The 24,719-nt window shown below is 51.1% G+C and overlaps 1 protein-coding gene across 9 annotated transcripts in view; it reads left to right on the plus strand.

The window, feature by feature from the left end:
- The window catches only part of PCNT (pericentrin), a 127,786-nt gene that overhangs the window by 34,560 nt on the left and 68,507 nt on the right, over positions 1 to 24,719 (plus strand). For all 9 annotated transcript variants that reach the window (XR_003517818.2, XM_027581722.2, XM_027581727.2 and 6 more), the window contains 7 exons: positions 1,242 to 1,353; positions 2,817 to 3,057; positions 3,395 to 3,473; positions 7,433 to 7,565; positions 8,508 to 8,725; positions 13,767 to 14,236; positions 15,674 to 16,241. Coding sequence is in view for 8 of the 9 variants with exons in the window: in XM_027581722.2 (XP_027437523.2) it covers positions 1,242 to 1,353; positions 2,817 to 3,057; positions 3,395 to 3,473; positions 7,433 to 7,565; positions 8,508 to 8,725; positions 13,767 to 14,236; positions 15,674 to 16,241 (1,821 nt within the window). In the remaining variant the exon portion in view is untranslated. The remainder of the gene's footprint in view (positions 1 to 1,241; positions 1,354 to 2,816; positions 3,058 to 3,394; positions 3,474 to 7,432; positions 7,566 to 8,507; positions 8,726 to 13,766; positions 14,237 to 15,673; positions 16,242 to 24,719) is intronic.

Below are 24,719 nucleotides of genomic sequence, written 5' to 3' on the forward strand. Positions count from 1 at the left end.
GATCCCAGGACCCTGGGATCATGACCTGAGTCGAAGGCAGACGCTTAACGACTGAGCCACCCAGGTGCCCCTTAAGTAGTAAATTTAAAGAGACTGTCGGTTTTAGTAGATAGAGAAGTAAGGATAGAGTTTGTGGAGCTGACCTAACCTAACCTATGCTGAATCGTACACACACAGAATTTGTATTTTTTACCAGTGCCCCTGAGACACAGACTCCAGACATTAGGGGTCTAAGGCCATGTTCTCTGACCATAACCCTAAATAAGCACAGAAGTCCTGAGAAGATTTAGCCAGAAACATTTCTGCTGCTTGTGTATTCAGAACTCTTTGCCCGCATGACACCACATACCCACCGTGCAGGGTGTGGTCAGATCTTACTCAGACACCGAGGGCTTCTGTCCGAGGATCGTCAGTGCCCCAGGCATCAGGCCAAGAAGTCAGAGAGGCCGAGTTCATCTCGGCCTATGCCCGGATTTCAGAGGAGAGTCCGGAGGAGCTTGTGCTTCTGTGCCCGTGGCGTTCACACCTGCTCCGGCTGCCTTTCCTCGTCACCTCCATGCTGATTCTCCCCTGCAGATGGGAAAGGAACATGGAAGGGCACCTTCAGTCCTGTCCTTGCGTGAGGCTGGTGGGGCCATCCATGAGGCAGCAGGCTGACCTCAGGGCCACTGTAGGCCAAAGCTCCCACGTCCCGTGTCCCCTCTGGCAGGGCTTGTCCTTCAGCCCTCAGCCCTGCACGCGTACCCACCTACTTCGTGCTGTGGGCAACTTGTGGCCTGACCCCGGGCCCCCGTGAAGACGGTGGTTGCTCCTCTCAGCTCTGTGGGTGCAGGGTGGGCTGACTCCGTTCACCCCTGAAGAGACCCTTTCCAGGGGGGTTAACTGAAAAATGCAGAGAAAACCCAGCATGCCACAGGAGGGGGAGGGAGGGCCCCTGGGGTGGACAACAGAGGGGCCCCCCGCAGCCTGGGAAGGAGTCCAGCCCTCCCTCCCCTGACAAGTTAGAAGGATGCGTGTTTAGGACAACGGAGAAAGTTTCCATCCTCACTCAGGAGAAAACAAGACTACAAGCAGGTAAAGGCCCTGTTAGAAATGAGCTGTAGTCTCTCTGTGCTGCCGCTGTGGCTGGTTTTCTCTTGGCTGCAGGTTTGGGGTTTCGCCTTGCGTGCCCCCAGAGCTGGGTGCAGACCTTCTGGGCTTGGTCTCAGGCGGCGTCTCACACTGTTGCCTTCCTTTTCCAGTTAGAGAGCCTCCGGGCATCCTACGCAGAGTTGAAGGCTCAGTCGCAAGAAGAGCTCCGGCGCCTTTGGTCTCAGCTTGAGTCTCCCACACCCGACGGACAGGACTCGAGTGGTGAGGAGTTTCATGTTGAAAGTTCTGTGTTTTTAATTGTTCAAACCCCAAACTAGGACTTAACAATTGTAGCAGGCACAGAAAGAGTGATTTTGTAAACTTCTTTGAAAATTGGTGTGTGGTTTTAAGGTGGAAACCTGAGGGCCTTGGTTTCATCTTCGAGCAAGTTAGCTGAGTAACGGCTACAGAATCGTGATTTTTCTCACGTTCCTATGAGGCAGTTTGCGAGCGTGAGATGGATAAAGCTTACAGCAGGGCTGGCGTCTACCGAGAAGCCGAGTCAGGGGGCATTTTGGGGGGAGTGCAGGTGTGCCTTACCACGCGATGCCCCGTGAACCCTGCGGCAGGTGCTGTCAGGCTCCTGTGGCCCCGAGGGTGATGTCCAAATCCGCAGGGCCCAGCAGCTCACCTGGCACCTCCTACAAGACCCTCTGTAAGAATAGTCCCCACCCACGGACAGCACCTTCAGCAGGGGAAGTTAGGAGACGCGAGCGAGATAGGTGGACACGTGTGTTTCTACTGCTGCTCTCTAGGTGGGGCCTTTTCAGTCTAGGGGTCCCCCTTGCTGGGCACACATTGCTGGGGGCAAAGAGCAGGGTTATGAAGATGGGCCAGAGACATGTGTGGTGGGTGAGGCCTCGCCTGTCTGCTCGCGCCTGTTTGTTGATGGCGGCGGGTGCAGCTCATGGCGCTCCTGAGCTCCTGAGCAGTCAGCTCTCACGAGGCCCATAGGGGAAGCCTCACCCTGGCCTCTGGGGGTCCTTCCAGGGATATTTGTCTTGAAACTTCTGGGTAGGGACCAGTTTATAGCCACGTTATTTGAAAGCTGATTATTAATTATTGTTAAGCAGCTTGTAGCATTTTCTTGCTGAAAACAGCAATGGTGATGCGTTTTCTCGAGGTCAGTGTGTATTACTATTCTTTTGCTCTTAATGAAACATCCCAGATTTAGTGGCTAGAAGCCACTCACGTTTATTAGCCGGCAGATGTTATGTAGGTTGGAATGGGAGGGCGTGCCTGGGTTTTCTGTCCAGGATCACCCGCAGCCGGAATCAGGGTGTTGGCTGGGCCTCGCCGTGGCTCACTAAGTCCCTGCGGTTGTAGGGCCGAGGTCTTGTTTCCTTGCTGGCCGTTGGCTGGGGCTCTCAGGTCCTGGGGGCTGCCCACATCTCTGCCCTGTGGCCCGAGCCGCACGTGGAGTGCCTCTCACACTTCTGGCCTCTGACGCCTTCAGCACCAGCCTGGGAAAGCACTCTGCTTCGGGGGGGCCCGTGGGATCCGCTGAGGCTGCCCAGGCCACCTCCCAGTGTGAGGCGCCGCCCACCGTAAGCCACGGAGGGGTCCCGCTTCACCTTCACAGGTGCTGGGACTGGAGCCCTATCTGGAGTTGAGGTCTGCAGTGTCTCCTGATGTCTCCTCAGTGTTTCGTCTGAAGGTGACTGCGTAATTCCTTCCCATTAAAGAGTTCCACGACCAGCTCCCGGCCCTCACGCCTCACGGGGAAGAGCTAGAGCGCCTAAAGCGAGACTTCCAGCAGCAGCGGCAGCGAGAGAAAGCCAAGCACGAGTCTGAGCTGGAGCAGTTGAGAATTTACTTTGAGAAGAAATTAGAGGAGGCTGAGAAAAGCTACCAAGAAGACCTGATTGTGTTACAGCAGCGGCTGCAGGTGAATGAAGAGTCTCTTCTGGAGTCTGTGGAAATCAGGTGCATAAGTCCTTTTCATCATCAGCATGTTTTTGAAATGTGGGAACCTTGAGCTGAATTGAAATCTAGTTATGTTTGTAATTTCATGCCAGTGGAGAGCAGGAGCCTTGTGTTTTAGAAACACAGCTTCTGTTTGGGCCTCCAAGCAAGAGAGCGTTAAGGCTAGGAGCGGCACCCGGGGTCCCCTCTGCTCCCTCACAAGGTCCCGCCATGTGGTCCCACAGACATGGCCTGCTCAGCCGAGGGCTCCTGTCCTTGATGGAAAGTAGGATCGCTGTGGAGGGAGCAGGGAGGAGAAAGGGCATGTGAGGAGGTTTTAAAACACATTTTCTCTTAGTCCACCCAGTGTGTCTTTAGAAGAGAGGTCTGAGGAAGAAAGAAGAGAACCCTGCGACGGACTCCGCCTTCAGCCTGAGGTGATGGGCCCTTCTGTCCTTTGTTGACGGGAAACGGACACAGCGTTCGTTTCAGGTGCACAAGGTGCTGACGTTTGTGTGTATTGCAAGTGACCGCCACAGCGGGTCCACTTAACGTCTGTCAGCACCCGGGGCTGCAGAGTTTCTTTTTCTTGTGATTGAGAACTTTAAGATCTACTCTCTCAGCAGCTTTCAGGTGTACGGTACAGAGTTCTTATCTGTAGTCCCCGTGCTGCGCACTACATCCCCAGACTCTCTGTTTTGTAACTGGAGGTTCGTACGTTCTGACACTTTCTCTCATTCTGTCCACCCGACCCCCACTCTGTCGGCCACCAGTCTGTTCTCTATCTGTCAGCTCAGTTTTAAGATTTCACATGTAAGTGAGGTCATGTGGGACGTGTTTTTCTCAGACTAACTTATTTTGCTTACACCCTCGAGGTCCGTCCACGTTGTCACAAATGGCAGGATCCCGTTCTTTATGGCTGAGTAACACTCCATTGTGTACACACCGTGTGTTCGTTATCCGTTCGTCAGTCCGTGGACACATGGACTGCGAGCACTTGAGATGTGGTCAGTGTGGCCTTCCTGTCACCCGAGGTTCCCTTTTATTTGATGGTGATGCCTTGTGGTGTTGGTAGCCCGGGTCTCTGTGGCCACCACCCTGGGCAGGTGGCGTACCGTGATGGGCTGTGCTGGCCCCGTGCACGTGCTCTGCCCCAGTGAGCACAGCTTCGGCGTCAGCATCTCTTGGTCTCAGTCGCCTCGGGTGGCCATCATGAATATACCACAGACCAGATGATTGAACAGCAGAAATTTATCATCTCAGTCTGGAGGCTGGAAGTTGGAGGTCAGGGCTGGTTTCTCCTGAGGCCTGTCTCCTCGGCTTGTGGTTGGCCGCTCTCGAGCTGCCTGTTCATGTGGTTCCTCCGTGCACATGCACCCCTGGCGTCTCTGTCTCCAGATAGTCCCATTCTGAGGTGCTGGAGGCTCGGGCTTGGACCTGTGAATTTTGGGGACCCAGTTTATCCTGCTTAGCAGGCCGCTTCCAGTTTCCCGTTGTTAATGTCCTTTGCTAGAACTGTCTCTGCGTGTGACTCTTTCCTGGGGACAGGAGTGCGGCCTGTGTCCCGCTGGGCGTGGTGTGGCTTCTGCAGCAGCAGAGCCCTCGCAGCCAGCACAGCAGTGCCTCGGGGTCCTTGTCCACAGCCCTGCCCTGCCTTCTGGGCCCCCGCCCACTGTCGTCCTGTAGTCGCCCTGCCTTCTCCTTGGGTGGTCCCTCCTGCCTGGGGAGCAGGCGTGTGTCTGCACGTGGCCCCTCTCTTTGCTGCACCTGTTCCCTCAGTGGAGACTCCAGGGTGCCTGCGGGGAGCCCCCTGAGAGCCTGTTCCGTTCTCCTGTGTGTGGCGGGTGTGAGTCTGGCACGTGTTCTCTGTCCTCTCGCCCCTGCGCCGTGGAGGCCGCCGTCCTGCCCATCCTGCTGATTCTCCCTTCGTGTCTGGGCTGCTCGTGCCGCCAGCCCCTCTGAGGTCCCCGTGAGTGCCCTGGAGTTTTCAGTGAGCTGTTCACGTGCGTGTGTGTCCACTTTTCATGCTGGGGAGGGGGGGAGCCTGTGTCTGAGAACCTGCCTTCGCTCCCAGGAGGCTGGTTTTGTCACTGCTCTTCTTCAGTGTCCTTGCAGCTCTTGTGAGCTTTGTTCTCAGTTCTTCAGTTAAATTTCTTATTTCTGTTGTCATTTTTCATTTCTAGGGGTTTTGCTTTCTTGCTGTGTCCTGTCTGTGCCACGGGCGCAGCGTTGTCACGCGCCTCTCTGGAGACTGTCGGTGTTGAAGCATTTCTCCTGCTTCCCGTGTGTCCCTGCTTTCCGTCTGTCCGTTTGGGTGTCTGTGCTGTGTGGATGTCAGGGTCCCCTGTGTGGTTTGTGACTCGTGGCCATGTCTTCACCGGTGGTGTGAGGCCTCCCTGGTTTCAGGGAGGCCAGTGGCAGAGCTCCTCCTGGGGTCCTGTCTTAGATGGCCAGGTCCCTCGCCCCCCCGTGGCCAGCCTCGGCCCGCGGGCCCTGGGTGCGTGCAGCCCTTCTGTTGCCTGGGCCCTGGACGTTGCCGTGATCACTGACTTTTTCTTCCGAGGTTGGTCAGCTTTGGTGTCTTGAAGACCTCTTCCCGTTTCCTCTCCTCACGGGCTTCTAAGTTAGGTTTTCCTGGTCATCGTAGCCACGTTTCAGGAAGGCGGGAAAAGGAGAGGGATGGGATCTGTGTGAGTGTGTGCGCTGGAATGTTGGCAGGCCACCGTGCCCTCTGCAGGGTGTCTGGCTGAACTCCCCCCAGCGGGGTGTGGGAACCCGACGCACCCCCCTCCTCCACTACCACTGGACATTGCCTTTGTGTTCCTCGCTGATGGACAGCCAGTATCTTTTCCAGCTTGTGTTTCTTTGGTTTTAAATGAGGTCGGACCTCTTTTCGCTTGAAATTGACTATTCTCCCCTCTGAAGCTCTCCCTTTACACCTTTGCTCTTGTGGCATTTGCCCCCCTTCCCCTGTGGTTCAGAGGGCCCACTCTGCTCGCCTTTGGACTCAGCTGTGCTCAGTCTCGCGCTGGTGCTCGTGGGCCCGGGTCTGCACTTGTGGGTCCTCCCCTGGCCCTTGGCTCTTCGTCCTCTTTCTCAGAGTGCCCAGTGCTTTCCTGCATTATTTTCTGATTCTTTTATTTTGTTCTTTATTTTACTTATTTATTTTTAAAGGTTTTATTTATTTGAGAGAGCGTGTGAGAGGGGGAGAGAGCGAGCAAGCACAAGTCGGGGGGGAGGGTCAGAGGGAGAAGCAGGCTCCCCGCCGAGCAGGTAGCCTGACATGGGGCTCGATCCTGGGACTCCAGGATCATGACCTGAGCCCAAAGCAGTGCTTAACCGACTAAACCACCCAGGTGCCCTTCTTCTGATTCTTTTTAAGTCTTTCTATTTTTCATCCACCTGGAACTTAGCTGTTGTCCAGCAGGAGGTGTAGGCTCTGAGCTTAAGACCTTTTTCCAAATGGCAAGTCACTCTTTCAGGCATGACTTGTTAAAACACAACCTTTTGTGTGCTTAGTTGTCCCAGGGGCACAAGTCTGTTTCTGGACTTGATTCTTCCTGTCACTCAAGTGGTTTGTTTCTATAACAATGTAGGAATTTAAGTCTTGCTTTAAAAGATAATTTGAGCTTATTGTGAGCTTAAAGTTGAGGTTGATATGACTCCTCTGTGGTTTTTGAGGAAGATGGGTTTACTGGCTGCATTTTAAGGGGAACAGGAGAGTTTAGCACATGCACTGAGCCCTTTCCTTATAACCTCCCTTCCTCCCTCCTTCCCTCCCTCCCTCCCTCGCCCCCCTCAGGATACTTGGGCTGGGCTTGTTGTCAGGTGTGCTCACAGCAGTGACTAGAGACCCTTCCGTTGGGGCCCCTTCCTCTTGGGCAGGTCCGTGTCCCAAGCAGGCCAGGCATGTGTCTGACTCTGGGAGGGGAAGTGCAGTGCGGAGACACAGAGTGGGGAGTGAGGGGGCTTGGGAGTAAGTAGGCTGGGGGGAGCCCCCACAGTGGGGCAGGGTGTGTTTGGCAGTGGCCCTGGCCCTGGGAAGGGGGTCTGGTGGTCAGGGTCTGCCTGCAGTTCAGGTCCAGGAACATTCTGATCAGCCTCCCAGGAATGGCCCACTTGGCATCCCTGCAGCTCAGCGTTGGGACTTGGTGAGCACTGCATGGGAGTGAGGAGGGCTCTCCAGCCAGTGGTGCGCACCTGTCTCCTCAGGGCTATGGTCTGCCATCTCCCTGAGTTACTTGGCCCCCTGGAGGTGAGATGCTGGGGACGGGGGAGATGGCGTGAGCATGCATGGCCCAGCAAGGCTGACACGGGAGGCAGTGATTAGGTGACGTGGTAAAGAGGCCCCTTGTAATGTTTCCTCTGTGCGATTTTCCCTCATTTGCATACGCAGTTAGAAGAAAACCACCGGTGCCAACGAGCAGCGTTGAAGTCCTCCCTGGAAGCCCGGCAGGAGGTGGGCCTCGTAGGGACCCAGGTGTTGGAAGGGGAGCAACGTGTAGGGCTCTCAGAAGGGCCTGGCGAAGGTGTGTGCACTTCCCTGCTGCCTGTGTTGGTGGCCATTCAGCCCACAGGAACCGATATGTGGGAAGGTTGGGGGCTTCCACGTGGGTTATTTGGACATCCCAGCCTCTAACTCTGCAGATCCTCCCTGGTGGTGTCCTCAGAGTTAAGGGGCTGGGCTTGGGCCTGACCAGGTGCAGCACTGGGGTCACAGGAGACGGGGGTGGTTGGAGAAGCTGAGGTCCTCCCAGTGGATGCAGCAGATGGGGGCAGGCAGTGGCCCCACTGCTGAGGAGAGCAGGTGTAAGGCCAGCCTTGGACGCGGATTCCAGGGGGGATGGACGCCGTTGCCACCCCTTGTAGCATGGAGGAGGCAAGGCAGAGGGGTCCCATGGCGAGGTTGTGGGGGTCCAGATCCATGCTGGGGTGCTTTGACACGACTACCCGTTTTGGGCAAGGGCTCCCTTGGAGCTGAAGAGACGGGCTAAGAGGAGGAGCATAGCTCCTGAGAGCCAAGGTCACGTTGTGCTTGGCATTTGCCTCTCTCTCTCTCTCTCCTGGCGCGGGAGATCCTTCGCAGCCGCTGCACATGCGCTGTGGTCGCTGGGCGCTGATGGGCACACACACAGTGCTTCTGTCCGCTGCTCAGCTCATTCTTGAGCCTAGGAAGCTGCCAAGTCCTGACTTGAACAGCCCAGGAGGAAGCCCCCTGGCCCAGACCCACACGTTCCCACAGTTGAAAACAGTCACCTGGTACCCCAGCTGACGGGATGGAGTGGGTGGTGAGTGGGTATGCGTAGCTCAGGACAGGGCAGCCCGTCCTCTGGGCTCACCCAGGGCTTGCCGGAGTTCCAGGTGTCTGTGTTGTGGGAGGCATTGGAAGGTGAGTGTCCTTGTCTGTGCTGTGTGTGGTGTCCTTGAGGTTCGTGCCTGATTGTCCTGCTTGCCTCTTTGTCCCCCCACAGAGCTTGCTCGGGTGCCTCTCCCGTGTGCACAGGATACGGCCTTGGAGGTGGAGACAGAGGTGGCGGCCAGAGTCTTGGGTTTGGAAACTGAGCACAAGCTTAAACTCTCACTTCTTCAGACAGAGCTCAAGGAAGAAATCGATGTCTTAAAACTAGAAAATAGAAATTTACATGAGAAGTTGCAGCATGAAGTCCACCTGAAAGAGGACTTGGAGAGGGTAAGTGTGATTCTGGCCCATTTCCATGGCGGCAGGCTCCTGTGGAGGTCAGTGCGGGTCCTAGTGCTCCGTCCCCCCTGCTTCCTGCAGCCCTGTTTGCTTCGTGCCTCCTCAGAGTCAGGACAGGGCTCCGCCCCGACCCGAGCCAGGGTTTGGCTCCTTGTTGCTTCTTCACCCTGCCTCCAGGGTTAGGGGGCTAGCTGGGCATCCTCAGACGGGCGGCAGGCCCTGTGCGCCCCATTGTGCCCAGTGGTGTTGAGCCCCTGGACTCTTCTGCTGACTGTCGGTTGTGTGGCTGTAGAGTGTGCCCTGTGCGTGAGGAGAGCCCCGCCGCACCGCCCACACTGGCGGAGCTCTGGTGTGTAAGCCTCGCCTAGATTCCTGGCAGGTTTCACTGTCTGCGCAGCGCAGGGCGTGGCTCATCCCTGGGTCGGAGTAACAGAGTTGACGTAGCTTGAGCTGTGAGTCTTTCACCAGTGTCCTGACGAAGCCTTATTCCCCCACCTTCGTGCTTGTGGGCTGATGCTCTCACCCTGTGTTCTTTCCCGTGAAGGTCTTTCTGGATTTTCATTCTCCATCAACACTTGGTTTCATACGAAGTTATTACCTGCATGTCTCATCACAGGTCATTCTCTAAGGCATTGGTGACGACTTGGGGCAAAGCAGAAGTAAGGATAGAGCTTTGTGCTGTGTGGGCCGCCGTAGGTGGACTTACTTGCTGGCGGTCTGTGCTTTTCAGCATGTGGCCGCCTCAGGCACCATTCAGTCAAGGGCAGACTTTCCTCCATGACTTTTGATGTTCAGGTGTGTGTGTGTAGTATCTTTCCTGGACCACCATTTTATCTGCTTACATCAATGATTGAGAGAGGGGTATAGAATGATCTATTTTTCCCTTTAATTTTGTCAGTGTTTGAGTATTTTGAAGTTATTACATATGCACGCACATTTGTGATTGTCCTGTCTTCCTGAGAAAGTACTCCCTCTCCCTCTCCTCTGTAGCATTGTTTGCACCGCAGTCTGCTTTCTCTTTCATGAATACAGTTCTTCCGGCCTTCATCCACATTGTTTGCCTGGCATTCCCTTTTCTGTCCATTTTACTTCAGATCTCTGGAGACTGGCTGGAGTCAGTGCTGGACGCCCGTAGTTTCAGGGCTCAGTCCTGTGAGGCTGCCCCACGCCAGAACCCATTTGCAGTTACTGGGTCCCGGCATGACCTGCTCATCTCGGTCTGCCTTGGCTTCGGAGCCTGCGTATTCCCATGCCCACCCACACCTCTTTTCAGGCTCACACTGCTCAGGGAAATGGTTTACTACTAGCAGTTTATTATGAAGGATGCATGGAAGAGATGCGTAGGGCGAGGTGTGCAGTGGTAGGCAGCTTCTATGCCCGCTCTTCTTACTGCCGTGTGCACCCACCTGGAAGCTCTCCAGATCACACCATTTAGGAGTTTTTATGGAAGCTCCATTACGTAGGCGTGTTTGATTAAATCATTGGCGATTGGTTGGGGTGGGGCTGAAATTTCCAACCCTCTAATCTTGCCTTGATTTTTCTGGGGACCAGCTCCCATCCTGAAACCACCTGAGGTCCCCAGCCACCTCTCATCTCATTAGTGTACAAAAGATTCTTTTTTTTTTTTTTAAAGATTTTATTTATTTATTTGAGAGAGAGAGAGAATGAGAGATAGAAGGCATGAGAGGGAAGAGGGTCAGAGGGAGAAGCAGACTCCCTGCTGAGCAGGGAGCCCGATGCGGGACTCGATCCCGGGACTCCAGGATCATGACCTGAGCCGAAGGCAGTCGCTTAACCAACTGAGCCACCCAGGCACCCTGTACAAAAGATTCTTATAATTCCAGAAATTCCAAGGGTTTTAGCAGCTGCGTGTCAGGAACTGGGTACAGAGACCGTGTATTTATTTTTTAATGTATTACATATATGCGTAGCATATACTTGAATATTTTTTTTAAGATTTATTTATTTTATTTGAGAAAGAGAGAGAAAGAGAGCACAAGTGGGGGAGGTGAGGAGGGGCAGAGGGAGAGGGAGAAGCAGACTCCCCTCTGAGCAAGGAGCCCGACATGGGGCTCGATCCCAGGACCCCGAGATCATGACCTGAGCCCCAGGACCCCGAGATCATGACCTGAACTGAAGGCAGATGCTTAACCGACTGAGCCACCCAGGCACCCCTATTGTTGAATATTTTTTAAAATCCATTCTGACAAACACTGCCTTTTAATTAGAGTACTTAGTTTGTTAATCTTTCACTTCATTATTGATCTGGTTGGAGATAATGTCTGCCATTTTACTATTTTCTACGTGGTCCATCTGTTTTTCTTTGTGTTTTTTCTCTTTCTGTTTCCTGTGTTCTTTCTTTCTTGCCTTTTGGATTATTTGAATATTTTTAGAATTGATTTTAATGTATCTGTTGACTTCAAATTATACTTTGTATTATGTGTTTTAATGGTTGCTTTCGGGATTAGAATATACATTCTCACAGTCTTCTCAGAGTTAACATTATGCCATTTCAGGTGAAAGGTAAGAGCTCTATGGTTGTGTAGGTGCATCTGTCATGTTCTCTTTGTCTTTTATGCTATAATTTTTATAGGTGTTGCATCCGTGGTTAAATTCCACGATGTAAATTTTGCTTTGAATAGTCATAGGTACTTGAAGGAAATTAAAAGGAAAAGGAGTCTTAGATTTACAACATTTTACAGGGCTCTTTCTTTCCTCCCAAAGATTTGAGTTTCCATTTGGTATCACTTTCCTTCAGCTTGAAGCATTTCCTTTAGCCTTTCTTGTGTACATCTGCGCAAGTTTTCTTTTAGCTAAAAGTCTCTATTTTACAGTCTGTCTTGAAGAAATTTTTGGCTACATTTGGAAGGCAAGATTTTTGTTCAGGATTTAAAGATGTCACTTCTGACCTTATTTCTGATAGGTCCGTGGTCACTCAAATCAGTATTTCCCTGATTGTAACGTGTCATTTTCTTTTGACCGCTTCAGAGGTTTTTCTTTTTATCTTTTATTCTCAGTCATTTTACCACAATGTGCCTAGGTGTGATTTTCTTTGATACTTTTTTCTCTCATGAAATTCTTAAAATCAGTACCTAAAATTGATTCTGACCTAGTTACCTCAGAAAATAAAAACAAAACCTTACACTCAATTGACCTTATTTTTTTCTTATTTAATAATGACATTACTAAAAAGGTGATCTGTTTTAGTGACTTACAGAGAATTCTGTACATTTTTGTCTTTCCCCAGATTTGGGAGATTTTTACCAAGTATGTTCTTCAGTTTTTTATTTCTGCTCCATTCTCTCCTTTCCTCCTGGAACTCCATTTACATGGATGTTCTGTCTTTCATTTTCTGAGGTTCTGTTCATTTTATTTTTTTTTAATCTTTCCCCTTCCTGTTGGTTAAATTCTGTTGATCTTCCAGTTCACTGACTCTTTTGTTAGCTCTGATCTGCTTTTAAGTCCACCCAGCGAATTTTAACATTTTAGATACTATGCTTTCCAATTCTAGAATTTCTATTTGGTTCTTTTTTTCCCCCTATTCAGTTCTTTTTAAGAATGTCTTTTTTCTTTGCCATGATTTGCTATCCTTTTACTCATTATGAGCATATTTTTCTTATGCTCATCAATGCAGTTAGGATATCTGCTTTTAAAACCTTTGCTGTGTCTCTCTCTTAAATAAAATCTTAAAAAAAAAAACAAAAAAAACCCAAAAAACAAAAAGGAAAACCTTTGTTAGTTTCAGCAGTTGTATCATCTTGGGGTTCTCCAGTGATTGTATTTTCTTTTTAGCACGTATCATATTTCCTTTTTATTTGTGTATCAACTAATTTTGGATTGTATCCTGGACATTGTGAATGATACATTGTGGAGACTGTGGATTCTATTATGTACCACTGAAGAGTATTGATTTTTTTGTTTGTTTTAGCAGACAGTTAACGTGGCTGGATTCTGATTCCACATTGCATCTTCTCTGTGTTGGTCTGCTCTTGGAGTCTGCCCACACATGTGTGCATCAGGGATCCACTTGAGATTTGGGCTAGGTTAACGCAAAGATTTTGCAGCTGCCTCTCTGGCTCTGTCCTAATGGGCTTTCACCTTTCACTTTCTACGTCCTCTGCTCAAACAAATGAGATTTTGGGATTTCTGTGTGCATGGCGTGGACAGGTAAATTGCCCAGTGCCATTTCTTTCTTCTGGGTGTCCAGCCCTTCTCCACAATCTGTCTGCTTTTAGATGCTCTCTCAGGCCTTCAGGTAGTTTCTTATATTTTTTCCAGCCTTTATAGCTGTTACCCTCTCGGAGGGTTGGCCTTATTAGAGCTTCTCAGCCATCTCCAGAAGCATGACCCCAAACTTGTTTTTAATAACTTATTTTTTTTTAAGCAAACTGTATACCCAACGTGGGACTTGAACTCATGACCCTGAGGTCAAGAGCTGCATGCTTTACTGACTAAGCCAGCCAGGTGCCCCTTTAATGACTGACTTTTTAAATGAGTTGAGGTCAGTCTTCGATACCATTTTTACTTTTGTTTCTTTTTGATGATGTTTAGTAGTTTATTGACCTGCTTTCCTTCCTTTTTTGAAAATCAGGACATTTGCCTGTCCTCAGCATTGTGAGTAACCTCCCTTTTCACAAGATACTCTTATTAAAAGTTTAAATTTTAGTTCATCAGTCTTTTGACCAGGTTCCTTGTAGATAATGGAAGATGAATGAAGCAAGGCCACAGATCTGAGCTCATTACACCGTTTGCTGCTCCCGTTCTCGTGGACTCTGGGCTTTTTGCTGATGGTGGCTCTACTCTGCTGTGGTCGGCCTTCCCCTGACTGCCCCCCATTGCTGCTCTGGACACACACAGAAGGCCTCCGACGCTATCTTTGTTTGCTCCGCACGTGTGTGTATGTTTTGAGCTTGGTTAGTTTTTGTCAAGACCTGCCAACTCCAGAGGTGAAGAACAGCTGGTTTGGGTGCCATTCCTGCCAGTAATCTTCTCCTTTAATTTCTTCTGTCTTAAATGAAATTGTTATCTGTAGGTAAAACATAACTTGGTTGAAGATCACCAGGAGGAGCTGAAGAAAGCCAAGGAGAAGTTACAGCTGATGAAGCAAGAATTCAAAGACAAAGAAGCAGAATGGAAAGTGGCAAGTGAGAATCTAAAGAAAAAAGCTGAAGAGGAACTCGCGCTGATGCTCCTTGACCTGAAAGAACAAGCTGAAGCTGAGAAGCAGTCAATAATAAACAAGTTTGAGCTTCGAGAAGTCAAAATGAGGCAACTTCAGGATCAGCAGGCAGCCCAGATCCTGGACCTGGAGGGGTCCCTGGTGGAGCAGCAGGGCCGGCTACAGCAGCTGGAGCTCGGGCTCGCAGGGGACGAGTGTCCACAGTGCAGCCAGTGTGGCCGGGAGCCGGGTGGTCGTCTGGCTCCCGCAGACCAGGCCTGGGAGCTCGCCGCACTCCGCCTGAAGGAGGACTGTGCCCTCCAGCTGATGCAGGCACAGAACAGGTGGGTAACGTTCCTGTAGCAGTGTATTAGCTGTAGAGCCGTCGGCCAGTGCCCCACCTAAGGCCTGACCCCAAGATGCCCAGCAGAGTGTGAGAGGCAGGTCCCCTGGGAGGACGTGCTGTGGGCTTTGAGTAGGGTGGGAAGGTCTGCAGGAAGGTGGGGCGGAGCGTGGTGTGTACTGAGTCCCCGATACCTGGTCTTCACCCTAAAATGACAGCAGGATATCATGTCATATCATGTCCCAGAACTGAGATGTGCTGGGACAAGTCAGAGACTGTGTCCAGATCCTGCTGGTGGAGCCTGTGTTCCTTGGTGGATGCCACTCTGCATGCATCTTCCACATCGTTTTTGTTCTTTGCACATTTTAAAATTTCAAAAGCAAGAATTGAGACCTCACTTATCAAAAGGTCATGCAGTTCATCCATATTAGTTCTATGTGTTTTTAAAACTCAAACATATTTTAAAAAGTAAATGTTTTGTTTCCTAAAATTTATGCATACTTCCCTTAAATTTTAAATAGATTTAGAACGTGATTTGGTTCTTGGCCCCTGTCAGTGCTAACTCTTTGCAAGCCCGGCTGTCGTGACTGGGGGTGTCTGTGAGTCTTGGCGCCATTACACTTGCTGTTGGTGCTGCTTATTCTCACGTATCAGCTGCTCCCCACCATCATGAGTGAGGTGCAGGAGCTTCTGATCTGGGGTCTGAGGACTCGAGTTCAGATCTCAGCCCACCATGTGTAAGCTGGATGGACACAGGCCCTGTGCTCAACCTCACAAAACCTTCGTGCTCTCACTGTGTGGTGAGGGTAAATGCGATAATCTCTGGACACGCTTCCAGAGTTATCTGGTGAACTGACCAGGGCGCGTCACTGATAGGCAGCGTGCGCCCCGTTGAGGTTGAGGCGTTTTCAGTTCCTGGTGGGATCCTGGGTGCTTTGATTAGAAGTGTTTCTGCCAGCCAGCCCCACCGGTGGCTCTTTTTAATTCGTGTCCCTTAATTCACAACCAAAGTTTTTCTGAGGTCTTTGTTCTTTATGGCCCTGTGGGCTCCTACAAGCGATCCTGCTGCCCCTTCCCTGTCAAGGTCCTTCTTGCCTCGAGTGAGTGGTCTCATCTGCTTTGCCATGATGTCTGTCGGAAATACATGTGCGGTTTCTTGCTGTGGATCCTGTGTCCTCCACTCAGTTTGTGAGCGGGGATGCCTGGGTTCTGTCCTTTGAGCTCCTCTGGCTTCGTGTGGCCCCTTCACTCTCCACTTATTTCTGATGGTGGTCTTCTCAGGCCATTTGTGGCAGAGGGAGAAGGAGCAAGAACAGTTAAAACAAGGCAACGATGTAGTGTTTCCTGTAAGAAAGGTGGTGAGTAGGTGTTTCCAAGTGAGGTTGGTGCTTTTATGACTGTGTTCTGCTGCCCAAGTTCACTTTGCATGTCCTCTCAGGTTTTTAAAAGAACGTAAAGAAATCACAGAGAAATTCACTGCGGAACAAGATGCCGTCCTTCGGGAGGCCCAGGAGAAGCACGCCTGTGAGCTGCATCTCCTCCAGGAGAGACACCAGCAGCACATTCTGTCCTTGACGGCGGAGCTGGAGGCCCGGCACCAGGCCGAGGTGGAGGAGCTGCGGGCCTCTGTGGAGAGTGAGCAGCGGGCTCTTTCAGAGGCCCGTGTGGCTGAATTGCAGACACAGCATGCCGCGGCGGTCAGTGCTTTGGAGGCAAGACATGCGTCACACCTGGATTCCCTGGAATCGCGTCGGCTGTCTGAGCTGCAGGCCATGCGGGAGGGGCACAGGTGGGCTCTAGAGCAGCTGAGAGCGGACCTGGAGAAGCAGCTGCAGAGGAAGGGTGCTTTTCACCCCAGTGCTCTGACTCAGGGGCGACACGGGCAGGCTCTGAAACGTGGCCAGGAGCTCCCGCCTGCGGAGGATGGCCTGAGGACGCAGAGGAGCGGGAATCAGGGTGAGGGTGTGAAAGCCCTGGTACCCCCTGAGCTTCCGGGAGTGCAGCAGGTGAGGCAGGTCTCAGGGCAGCTCTCTTCCTGCCGTCTGCATGCTTGTCTCTGCGAGCGTGTCTTATGTTCTGCCGTGGCGACCAGGGGCTTCCTCAGGGTGGCCACGTGGTGGGGGGTCGGGTGGAGGGAGGCGCGCGGGGCCGCGCGGGGGGTGGGGGGTCGACGGTGGGTGGAGGGAGGCGCGCGGGGGTGGAGGGGCAGAATGTGTCAGAGCGCCCCCAGTCCGGTCCAGCAACAGTTGCCTGTGCAAGGCGGCCTCCCCCGTAATCTCTCTCGTGCACGCTGGTCCCCGCCCTCTGCACCGCAGGCTGCTCCGTCTGATGTGGGGGCACAGCCCTGCATAAACTCTTCCACACGGGCACTCAGACCCCTCTCCCACCCTCCTCTCCCTTGTCTGTTTCGTGCTGGCTGTGCCGTTCTCTTGTGCGCACGCACTCACCTCTGCAGCCAGGTCGTCTCTCTGACGAGCACGTCCCCGCCTGCGTGGTGCACACCCACTTCTTCCCTCCTGGCCCTCGAGCCCTGCAGCCCGCACAGAGCCGCCGAAGGCAGAGCAGTGCACACCCACTTCTTCCCTCCTGGCCCTCGAGCCCTCCCTGCAGCCCGCACAGAGCCGCCGAAGGCAGAGCAGTGCACACCCACTTCTTCCCTCCTGGCCCTCGAGCCCTGCAGCCCGCACAGAGCCGCCGAAGGCAGAGAGAGGGGTAGTCGTGGCTGTTGTCCCTCTTCCCTTGTTTGTTCTCTGCTGCTTCTCAGGGCCTAGAGCAGCGGGGCCTCCAGGGAGCCTGCCAAGAAGGGGGGGTGATGCCCGCGGCCAGCCCCTGCTCATCTTTGCAGGCGTCTTCAGGTGCAGCTGTTACGGGTGCCAGTGGCCCTGCCGTACTGTGTTGGTGTGACCTGAGAGGTCAGGGCGAAGAGGGAGGATGGCAGGATTCATCCAGCTGGGGTGTGTCTGGAGGGTGGTGTCCTTGGAGGGGAAGGCGCTGACCTTGCAGGCAGCAGCCAAGGCCCAGATCTGTTCCAGAGGCATCTGATGGCTGGACGGAAAAAGGGTTGGGAATGATTGTACCACCTGAGGCAGGGGTTGACCGTGGCCCTCAGGAAGCATAGGGATGGGAGGGCATGGAGGGCGGGCTCAGGACCCCTCCAGGGGCGCTGCTTGGGGGTCGCGAGGGCTTCCTGACGCCTCGCAGGGTGTGCTGGGGTGAGATTGGCCGTGGTGCTTATGGGGGTCATGGAGAGGCTGGGGCCCTTGGGGATGACCAGGGAGGCATCTGGCTCTGGGCTCACAGGAGGAGGGCGGTAGCTGAGGGAAGAGCCCTCACTGCAAGCAGGTGAGGACCGTGCAGGGCAGGCTGCCTCAGCTGTGCTACGGCAGGTGCTCTTAGGAGCCCGTGCACACTCCAGTTCCGTGTGCAGATTCCTAAACGTTGTCAGAATATGTACGAGCAGTATGTCAGATCGTGTAGTTGTGCTTTTGAAGAAGTCTGACAAAGCAGTGGAATTCTCTTGAACAGGTGAGTCAGTCCCCGCAGGCTGGGACACAGCCGAGGTCCTTGTGAACCGCTGTGGTGCTCCCGCCCTCAGTTCCCTGCGCATCTGGGCAGGATGGTGTGTGAGGGCGCTGGCTCTGCACCCCGAGGCCCTTCTGCTTCCGTGTCTTTAGGTTTGAGATACTCGTGTCTTCTGTATCTTCCCAGGACCCCGGGATCATGACCTGAGCCAAAGGCAGCCGCTTAACCTACTGAGCCACCCAGGCGCCCCGTCTATGGGGCTTTTTAAAAAGGGCATGGTGATGCCTCCTTTCTAACCATGAAATAAGGCTCTAGTGTTCTCTGCGTGTCCTAGGTTAATAGTCCATGCATTCGGTTGTGTGTGTAGTGATCATTTGCTTTGTGAAATTAGTAGTTAAACCATTTTCTCCATGGCACTTGCCAGAATGAGAATTACAGGAGATTACAGAAATAAAGGGAAGCATAAAAATGAGGTTTATCCCCATTTGTTTGGTTCAAAAGTCTGGGTATTGGCATTTTTCTTGAGATTTGCTTCTTGGACTCTTAAATTGCTTTGAATCTGGCCACTCTGGGTGGGTTTCTCACACTTGAGGGGATGAGAAGACAGAGGAGGAATGCACGCACACAGACCTGTGCCCTCAAGATGGCTCGGAGAGACACAGCCTGACCACCGCGGGGAAGCCCAGGGTGCAGCTGGTCGCTGAGTCGCATGAATAGTCTTCTCCTCACAGGGTGCTCTTACTCACCTTTCATTAAGAGAGGATGAAGCCCCCTCCATGTTACCCTGCCGTGTCCCCCTAACCGCCTCAGTGTCCCCGCAGTGTCCCCCTGGCCCCTCGGGTGCAGTGCTGAGGGGCCATCACAGGGGGTCAGGTGGCCTCCAGGAAGATGCTTCACTGCAGGGAGGTACAGCAGTGGGCCTGAGTTGGACCTGCATCATTCACGGTCCTTGGTGCAGCAGTGGGGTGTTGGCACATTGCGTGTGCCTGGTCCCATGAGCATCTTGTGAGCAGGATGTGTGAAATAGCCCTCCGTGAGACAGGCACGCCTTGGCCTGTGTCTGCTGCACCGTTGTGCTTGGCGGATGGGGATCTGGCCCGCACATCTGCATCTGGGGCTGAGTTAGTGACCCCGAAGCCTGAAGGGCTGTCCGTCTTCTCTCCTGAAGCGCTGCTCTGGGACCTGCTGAGGGCGACTGTGGGAAAGATGCGGTCCCTTTGTTGCCATTCTCCTGGGTCTCATGGACTGCAGCCCTCCCTCTAAAGACTGCCCACTCTGCTGCTTGTGGGGACACAGAGAGCCGAGCGCTTTCTGAAACCGCCTGTCAATACTGTATCTGGGTGCAGCGTTTTGGCATTTCTGGGTTGACTCCTGTCTGAGTGCTCCCACAGCATGTTGTAAGTATTTTTCTAGTTGTACAAGTGAGTTGTTGCTCAAGTAAGTGATCTCTTTACCTGCTACTAAGGAGGTGAACGTTAGATACTTTTTTAATTGAACTTTGTTGTCTCTCTGGTTTCACAAAAACAGTTGGACTTGTGGGAAGGTGGGAAGCTGTTTCTGAGCCTATTTTAACTCTTACTGGAGAACATTTCAACATGGACAGAAATAGTTGGGTAAACCTCTGTCTCCGGCTACCCCGGGGGGTGCGTGCTGGTGTTACTGCATCACCGCTCCCCCACCGCCCGCTTACTTTGCAGCAAATCCCAGATACCGTGTGTTTTCATCTGTCTCTACCAAGTAGTGTGTTTTTCTCCCCCAAAAGAACATAACTGCAATCCATTCTAACTTAAAAAATGAACAGGAATTCCTTACAGTCATCCTATATCCACCCCCAGTTCCCGTCTCTTCCTGTGGTTGTTCAGATCAGGGTCCACACAGGGCTTCGTGTGCACGGATCTGTTTTTACTGCTTCCTGTGATGCTGGCTAACCCTGTCCCCCGTATTTCTTCCTGTAAGCGTGTCCATACCACTCCCCAGGCCGTCAGATCAGGTCCCTGTCTTGGTGTGGAATACTTCCGGGTGCTTGCATGTTCCTGCTGCGGGCTTCCCTCAGGCTCTACCCTGCAGGCAGAGCCTGCGGAAAGCCTTGCTGGGCGTTTTCTGGGCTGCCAGGGTCGGTCATCGTCCCCAAAATAGCAGGGACATGCTGTTCCTCCTGTGACAGGTTTTATCTGGGCCGCAAATATCTTTGCACCTGTTTGAAAAGCGGGGTCACTTACCAGAAGAGTTATTTCACATGCGCTTGTGAGCTAATTGGATTACTTTCTAGGTTACTTCCCTTTGGAGTTCGCTTGTGAGAAAAGAACTCTGGAAACGTGAGCTTGATTTCCTTTTCTTAGAGATGTGCATCCCGTAAAGAAATCTCCCTTGTGCAGGTAACACTAAGCAGAGTTCTGGAATGCAGAAGCGATCTGCAACATGGCCAGTATCAGTTGCTTAAGGCAATTTCATCTTTTTTCAATTTAAAAAAAACTATTCATGTGTTAATTTTTGAAAATAGTAAGGTTATTTTAAATACAGTTTGAGTGTTTTTAATTCATTATCAGTTGAATTTATTTTTATTACATTGGGGGTTTTTTCCAAGATTTTCTTAGAGCACGCGCACGCGTGGGGAGGTGGGGGGGCAGAAGCAGAGGGAGAAGCAGGCTTCCTGCTGAGCAGGGAGCCCAATGCGGGACTTAATCCCAGAACCCCAGGATCATGACCTGAGCTGAAGGCAGATGCTTAACAACTGAGTCACCCAGGCACCCGACTGTGTTGGTATTTTTTGTGTAATACTACTTTTTTTTTTTTTTAGGCATATTTGTCATGGTTTCTTAATGGTTAAAAAAATATATGACATTTTTCCTAGAATTCTGTGGAGTTTTAGAAAAACCTGAGAATAAACTTTTAAAGGCATCTTTTTCTTATATTGACTTTACCATTTAGAATATGGAAAATGAAATGGAATTTTACTCAAGGCTGGAAATAGAAATGATTATCTGTAGGAGGAGGTCTTATGGATGGAGGTAGGGATTGCATGAGTCAAGGGAGACTTGACTTTGAGCCTCTCCATTCAGGGCGAGGGGGTAGCCTGAGAACACGTCCTGCTGGACATCCACAACCATCCCACAGCTACTGGGCCGTCAAGGTCCAGTGGCCGGAATCTGTCCTGCAGCCTCTCCTGAGTGCACACCCTTGAAACTGCCTCACCTGACTCCTGTTTCCCCCGGGGGCCATCCTGCCACGCGATGCTGCCGCGTTTGGCCTTTGCCTCGGTTATGGTGAAGGTGCACGTTTTCGCAAGTCCCTCACTCCAGGTCTGGGCACGCACTGGACAGGACAGGCATGAAGTATCTCCACTGTCCCCTTGTAGGTGGAAAGTTAGAGCCGTTCCTCCTGCCCACAGTGCACATTGCATGGGTGCTTTGTGTTTGCTGCTTGCTGCATTAAGTTTATGCTATCTTGTCATACTTTGTGTGTCTCTCTGAACTGCCTTTAAAACCCTTCCTGAAACAAAGTGATGGGTAACAAGTGATATACTTAGCTTCCACCCTCTTTTAGCAAGTGCAGCTCTGTGTTGTGTGGCTCTGGGTCCCTCAGTGGGGCAGATGAGGAGCTACACTCCCTGGAGGAGTGACACTGAGGCCCAGAAGGAGCATATGGCCAGAGAGAGGGCTGGAGCCTGCTGGTCACAGGTGCCCCAGGACTTGGGGTGGGGGCTCCTCAAGGGCATGTGGGGGCGGGGGTGCTTTTGGACTCCTACCTGACCTCAGACGGAAGTTTGCTTCTATGGAAGATTGTTGCCTAAAGAAAGGGATCTGTGGCTCGAAAGTTTCCCAAGAGCCGTGTATTTAATCCTCCTACATCTTAACCAGAGCATTTAGTGGGCAGAGTGAGCATGCAGGGTTTGCCACCGTGACCACTCCCTGAAGGTGCTGGCGGGGGGAGCACCCCTATGCCTGTGCCAGGGTCCCAGGGCCCAAAGAACTGGGGTTCCATTTCCAGTTGGATTGTTAAATCATGATGTAGGAAAGAACGTTAGGGTTCGAAGCCGACGGCCGAGAAAGAATTCTTGAGACGTCTTTGGTGCACAAAAGTGGTTTTATTAGAGCCCGGGGACGGGACCCGTGGGCAGGAAGAGCTGCACGGGGGTCATGAGGAGTGGCCTGTTATATACTTTCAAGTTGGGAGGGGGTTAGGGAGAGCTTAAGTCTCTAAGGAATTTGGGAGCAAGGTTTCCAGGACCTTGAGGGGGCTAGCTGTTGTTGGGAAGAGGTTCTTTATTACCATCTAATAAAACCTGAGTCATGAGACCCTTCAGATGTACATCAGTGGGCCGTATGCTTGGGGGATGATGGTCAACACCTATCTTGGGGGGTTTAGAGATAGAGGAAGTTTCCGGAGGAATTTTTATACATTAAAGTAGACTCACAGGATCCTGGAGGGGGGAGTCAGGCTAGGATTGCCTTTTGCCCTGAGCAAAGTATTAACATGGAGGCAGTTGAGTCCCTAGAGGAAGGTCACTCTGCCTGTTTCAAGGACTTGTCAGTGGGCTGCAGGGAGTAAGGAAATGTAATAAATTTTCTTCTGCCTCTGTTTCCCAAATCAGTCATAGTTTATCGCGTGATGGGGGTGGGGGGTGTGGTTTCCTCTTCTTGGACATTGATGGTTTCTTCCATTTCCCAGTGTCCTGCACAGTGGCGGCAGTATTCCCGGAGGTCTTTTTTGGGGGGGAAAGGCAGTGTGGTTCCTGACCCTTGGCCTTGGCCCTGCTGGTCTGTGGTGCCTGCTGGTGTTCAGGCTTTTTCCTGTATTCACCCACACTTTGTGGCGGACACTCGGAGGATTAGCATCCCTAGAAGGGGAATTGTGGTGTAAATGTGGTAATTCAAGTACTTTCAGAAACTTTGCAGGGTGTGATAACTTGGGGCTTTTACTTGATGCTTCTTTTTAAAGGTTTTGGAGTTAAATTTATTTCAGGAGAGAAAGTTTATAAAAATAATTTATGTTAATTCAGAAATAGTGTCTGTAACTTGAAAGTATGATTTTAGTGTTGTGCCATGCATGCCCGTCTCCTGATGATTGTGAGTCAGAGTTTTCTGTAAGCTGTCGCCCGAGGCCTGGGTGTCCTCACAGTGAGGGCTCATGGAGTGAAGGTGATCCATTATTTACAGGTAGGTGTGTGTGGAGGAGGGGCTCAGTGTTGACTCCGCCTCCTCGTTCAAGCAGGGTACCCTGGCTCCTGCAGAGGCTAGGGCCCAGCACCCAGCTCTTCTGGCCGAGCTGCAGGGGGAGAAGTGCCGGTCGGGAGCATTGCCAGAGAGGCAGATCGCACGGCTGGACCTGTTACTGCTGTCCTTTCTCATCTGCAAGTCAGAAATTTCACTCTAAATTAGTGGTGGCACGCAAAGTGAAAACAAAATACTGTCATTGCTAGGCAACTTTTTCATTCATTTTTTTTCTATTTAAATTGGATGGTTATCATACCTTTTCCACTAAGAAGTTGTCAAGTATTTTAAACCTGAGAAAGTCTGGGTCTTATTGCTGTGCTTTGGTGACTCAGCACCCACATCACCGCTTTTCTTGCTTCAAGTACTCTGTTTTCATGGAGGAATGTGCGGGATGAGTGAACACTCCACACCCACTCTTATGATTTTTAATGTAGCTTTATTTTGTTTTTTTAACAACTTTATTGAGATACAATTTACATACCATAAAAATCACTCTTGTTAAGCAGACATTTCAGTGGTTTTTTAGTGTATTCACCAGGTTGCACAACTGTCACTGCTATCTACTTCCAGAACATTCACCTCACCACCAAAAGAACTCCCCACCCCTTAGCTGCCTCTCCCATCCCCCAGCCCTTGGCAGCACTAATCTTTCTGTTTCTGTGGGTTTCCCTTTTCTGGACCTTATAGACGTGGAATCATACAATACGTGTGATTTCTTTCAGCACAATGTTTTCTAGGTTTATAGATGTTGTAGCGTGTGTCAGTACTTGCTGTTAGCTTTTGATGTATCTTTTATCTCTTTTATTTTTCTAGTTTTCCATTACTGCCTTCCTTTCATTTTAATTTCCTTGATGTTTATTTTTCTATATATTTTTAAAATTATTTTCTTAGTGCCTGCCCTGGGGATTACAGTGAACACTTTATAACAGTATAGTTCAGATTAATACCATCTTAATTTTAATAGTTTACGAATCTGTTCTCCTCTGTAGCCTCATTCCCTTCTCTGTCCCTTGTGCTAATATCGTCATACGGTGTATATATTGTTGTATATTTGTTGTATATAACTATGGTTATATACAACTTATGCTTATTGATTTATTCAGTTTCTTCTAAATCAGATAGAAGAAAAAAATTACCAAAATTATGTTTATTTTGTCTTTCAGTTTACTTGTTCAGTCACCTTTACCACATTCTTCATTTCTTCATGTGGATTCAAATTCATGTTTAGTGTCCTTTCACTTTAGCCTGAGGACCCCCTTCAGCATTTCTTCAGGGCAGGCCTGTTAGTAATGAATTCTCTCAGTTTTCATTTACCTGGGAATGTTTTAATTTCTCCTTCATTTTGGAAAGATAGTTTCCTCCTGGATATCGAATTCTTGGTTAAGTCTTTGTCTTCCAGCACTGAATATATCACCCTAGTGTCTTTTGCCCTCTGTGGTTTCTGAGAAGCTAGCTGTTGATAATACCTTGAGGATGGCTTGTGTTGAATCACTTTTCTTGCTGCCTTCAAGATTCTTTTTCTTAGTCTTTGACAGTTTAATTGGGATGTGTCTTGGGGTGGATCTCTTTGAGTTTATCCTACCTGGGGTTAGTTGGGCTTCTTGTGTTATTTTCATCCACGTTGTGGTTTTTGGCCATTATAGCATCAAGCAGTCTTTCTACCCTGTTCGTTTCTCCTCTCCTCTGTGACTCCCATTATGTGTATGTTGGTCTTTGAGGGTGTCCCACAGACCTTGGAAGCTCTGTTTA

Source organism: Zalophus californianus, chromosome 1 (assembly GCF_009762305.2).
Source record: "Zalophus californianus isolate mZalCal1 chromosome 1, mZalCal1.pri.v2, whole genome shotgun sequence".
Lineage (NCBI taxonomy): Eukaryota > Metazoa > Chordata > Mammalia > Carnivora > Otariidae > Zalophus > Zalophus californianus.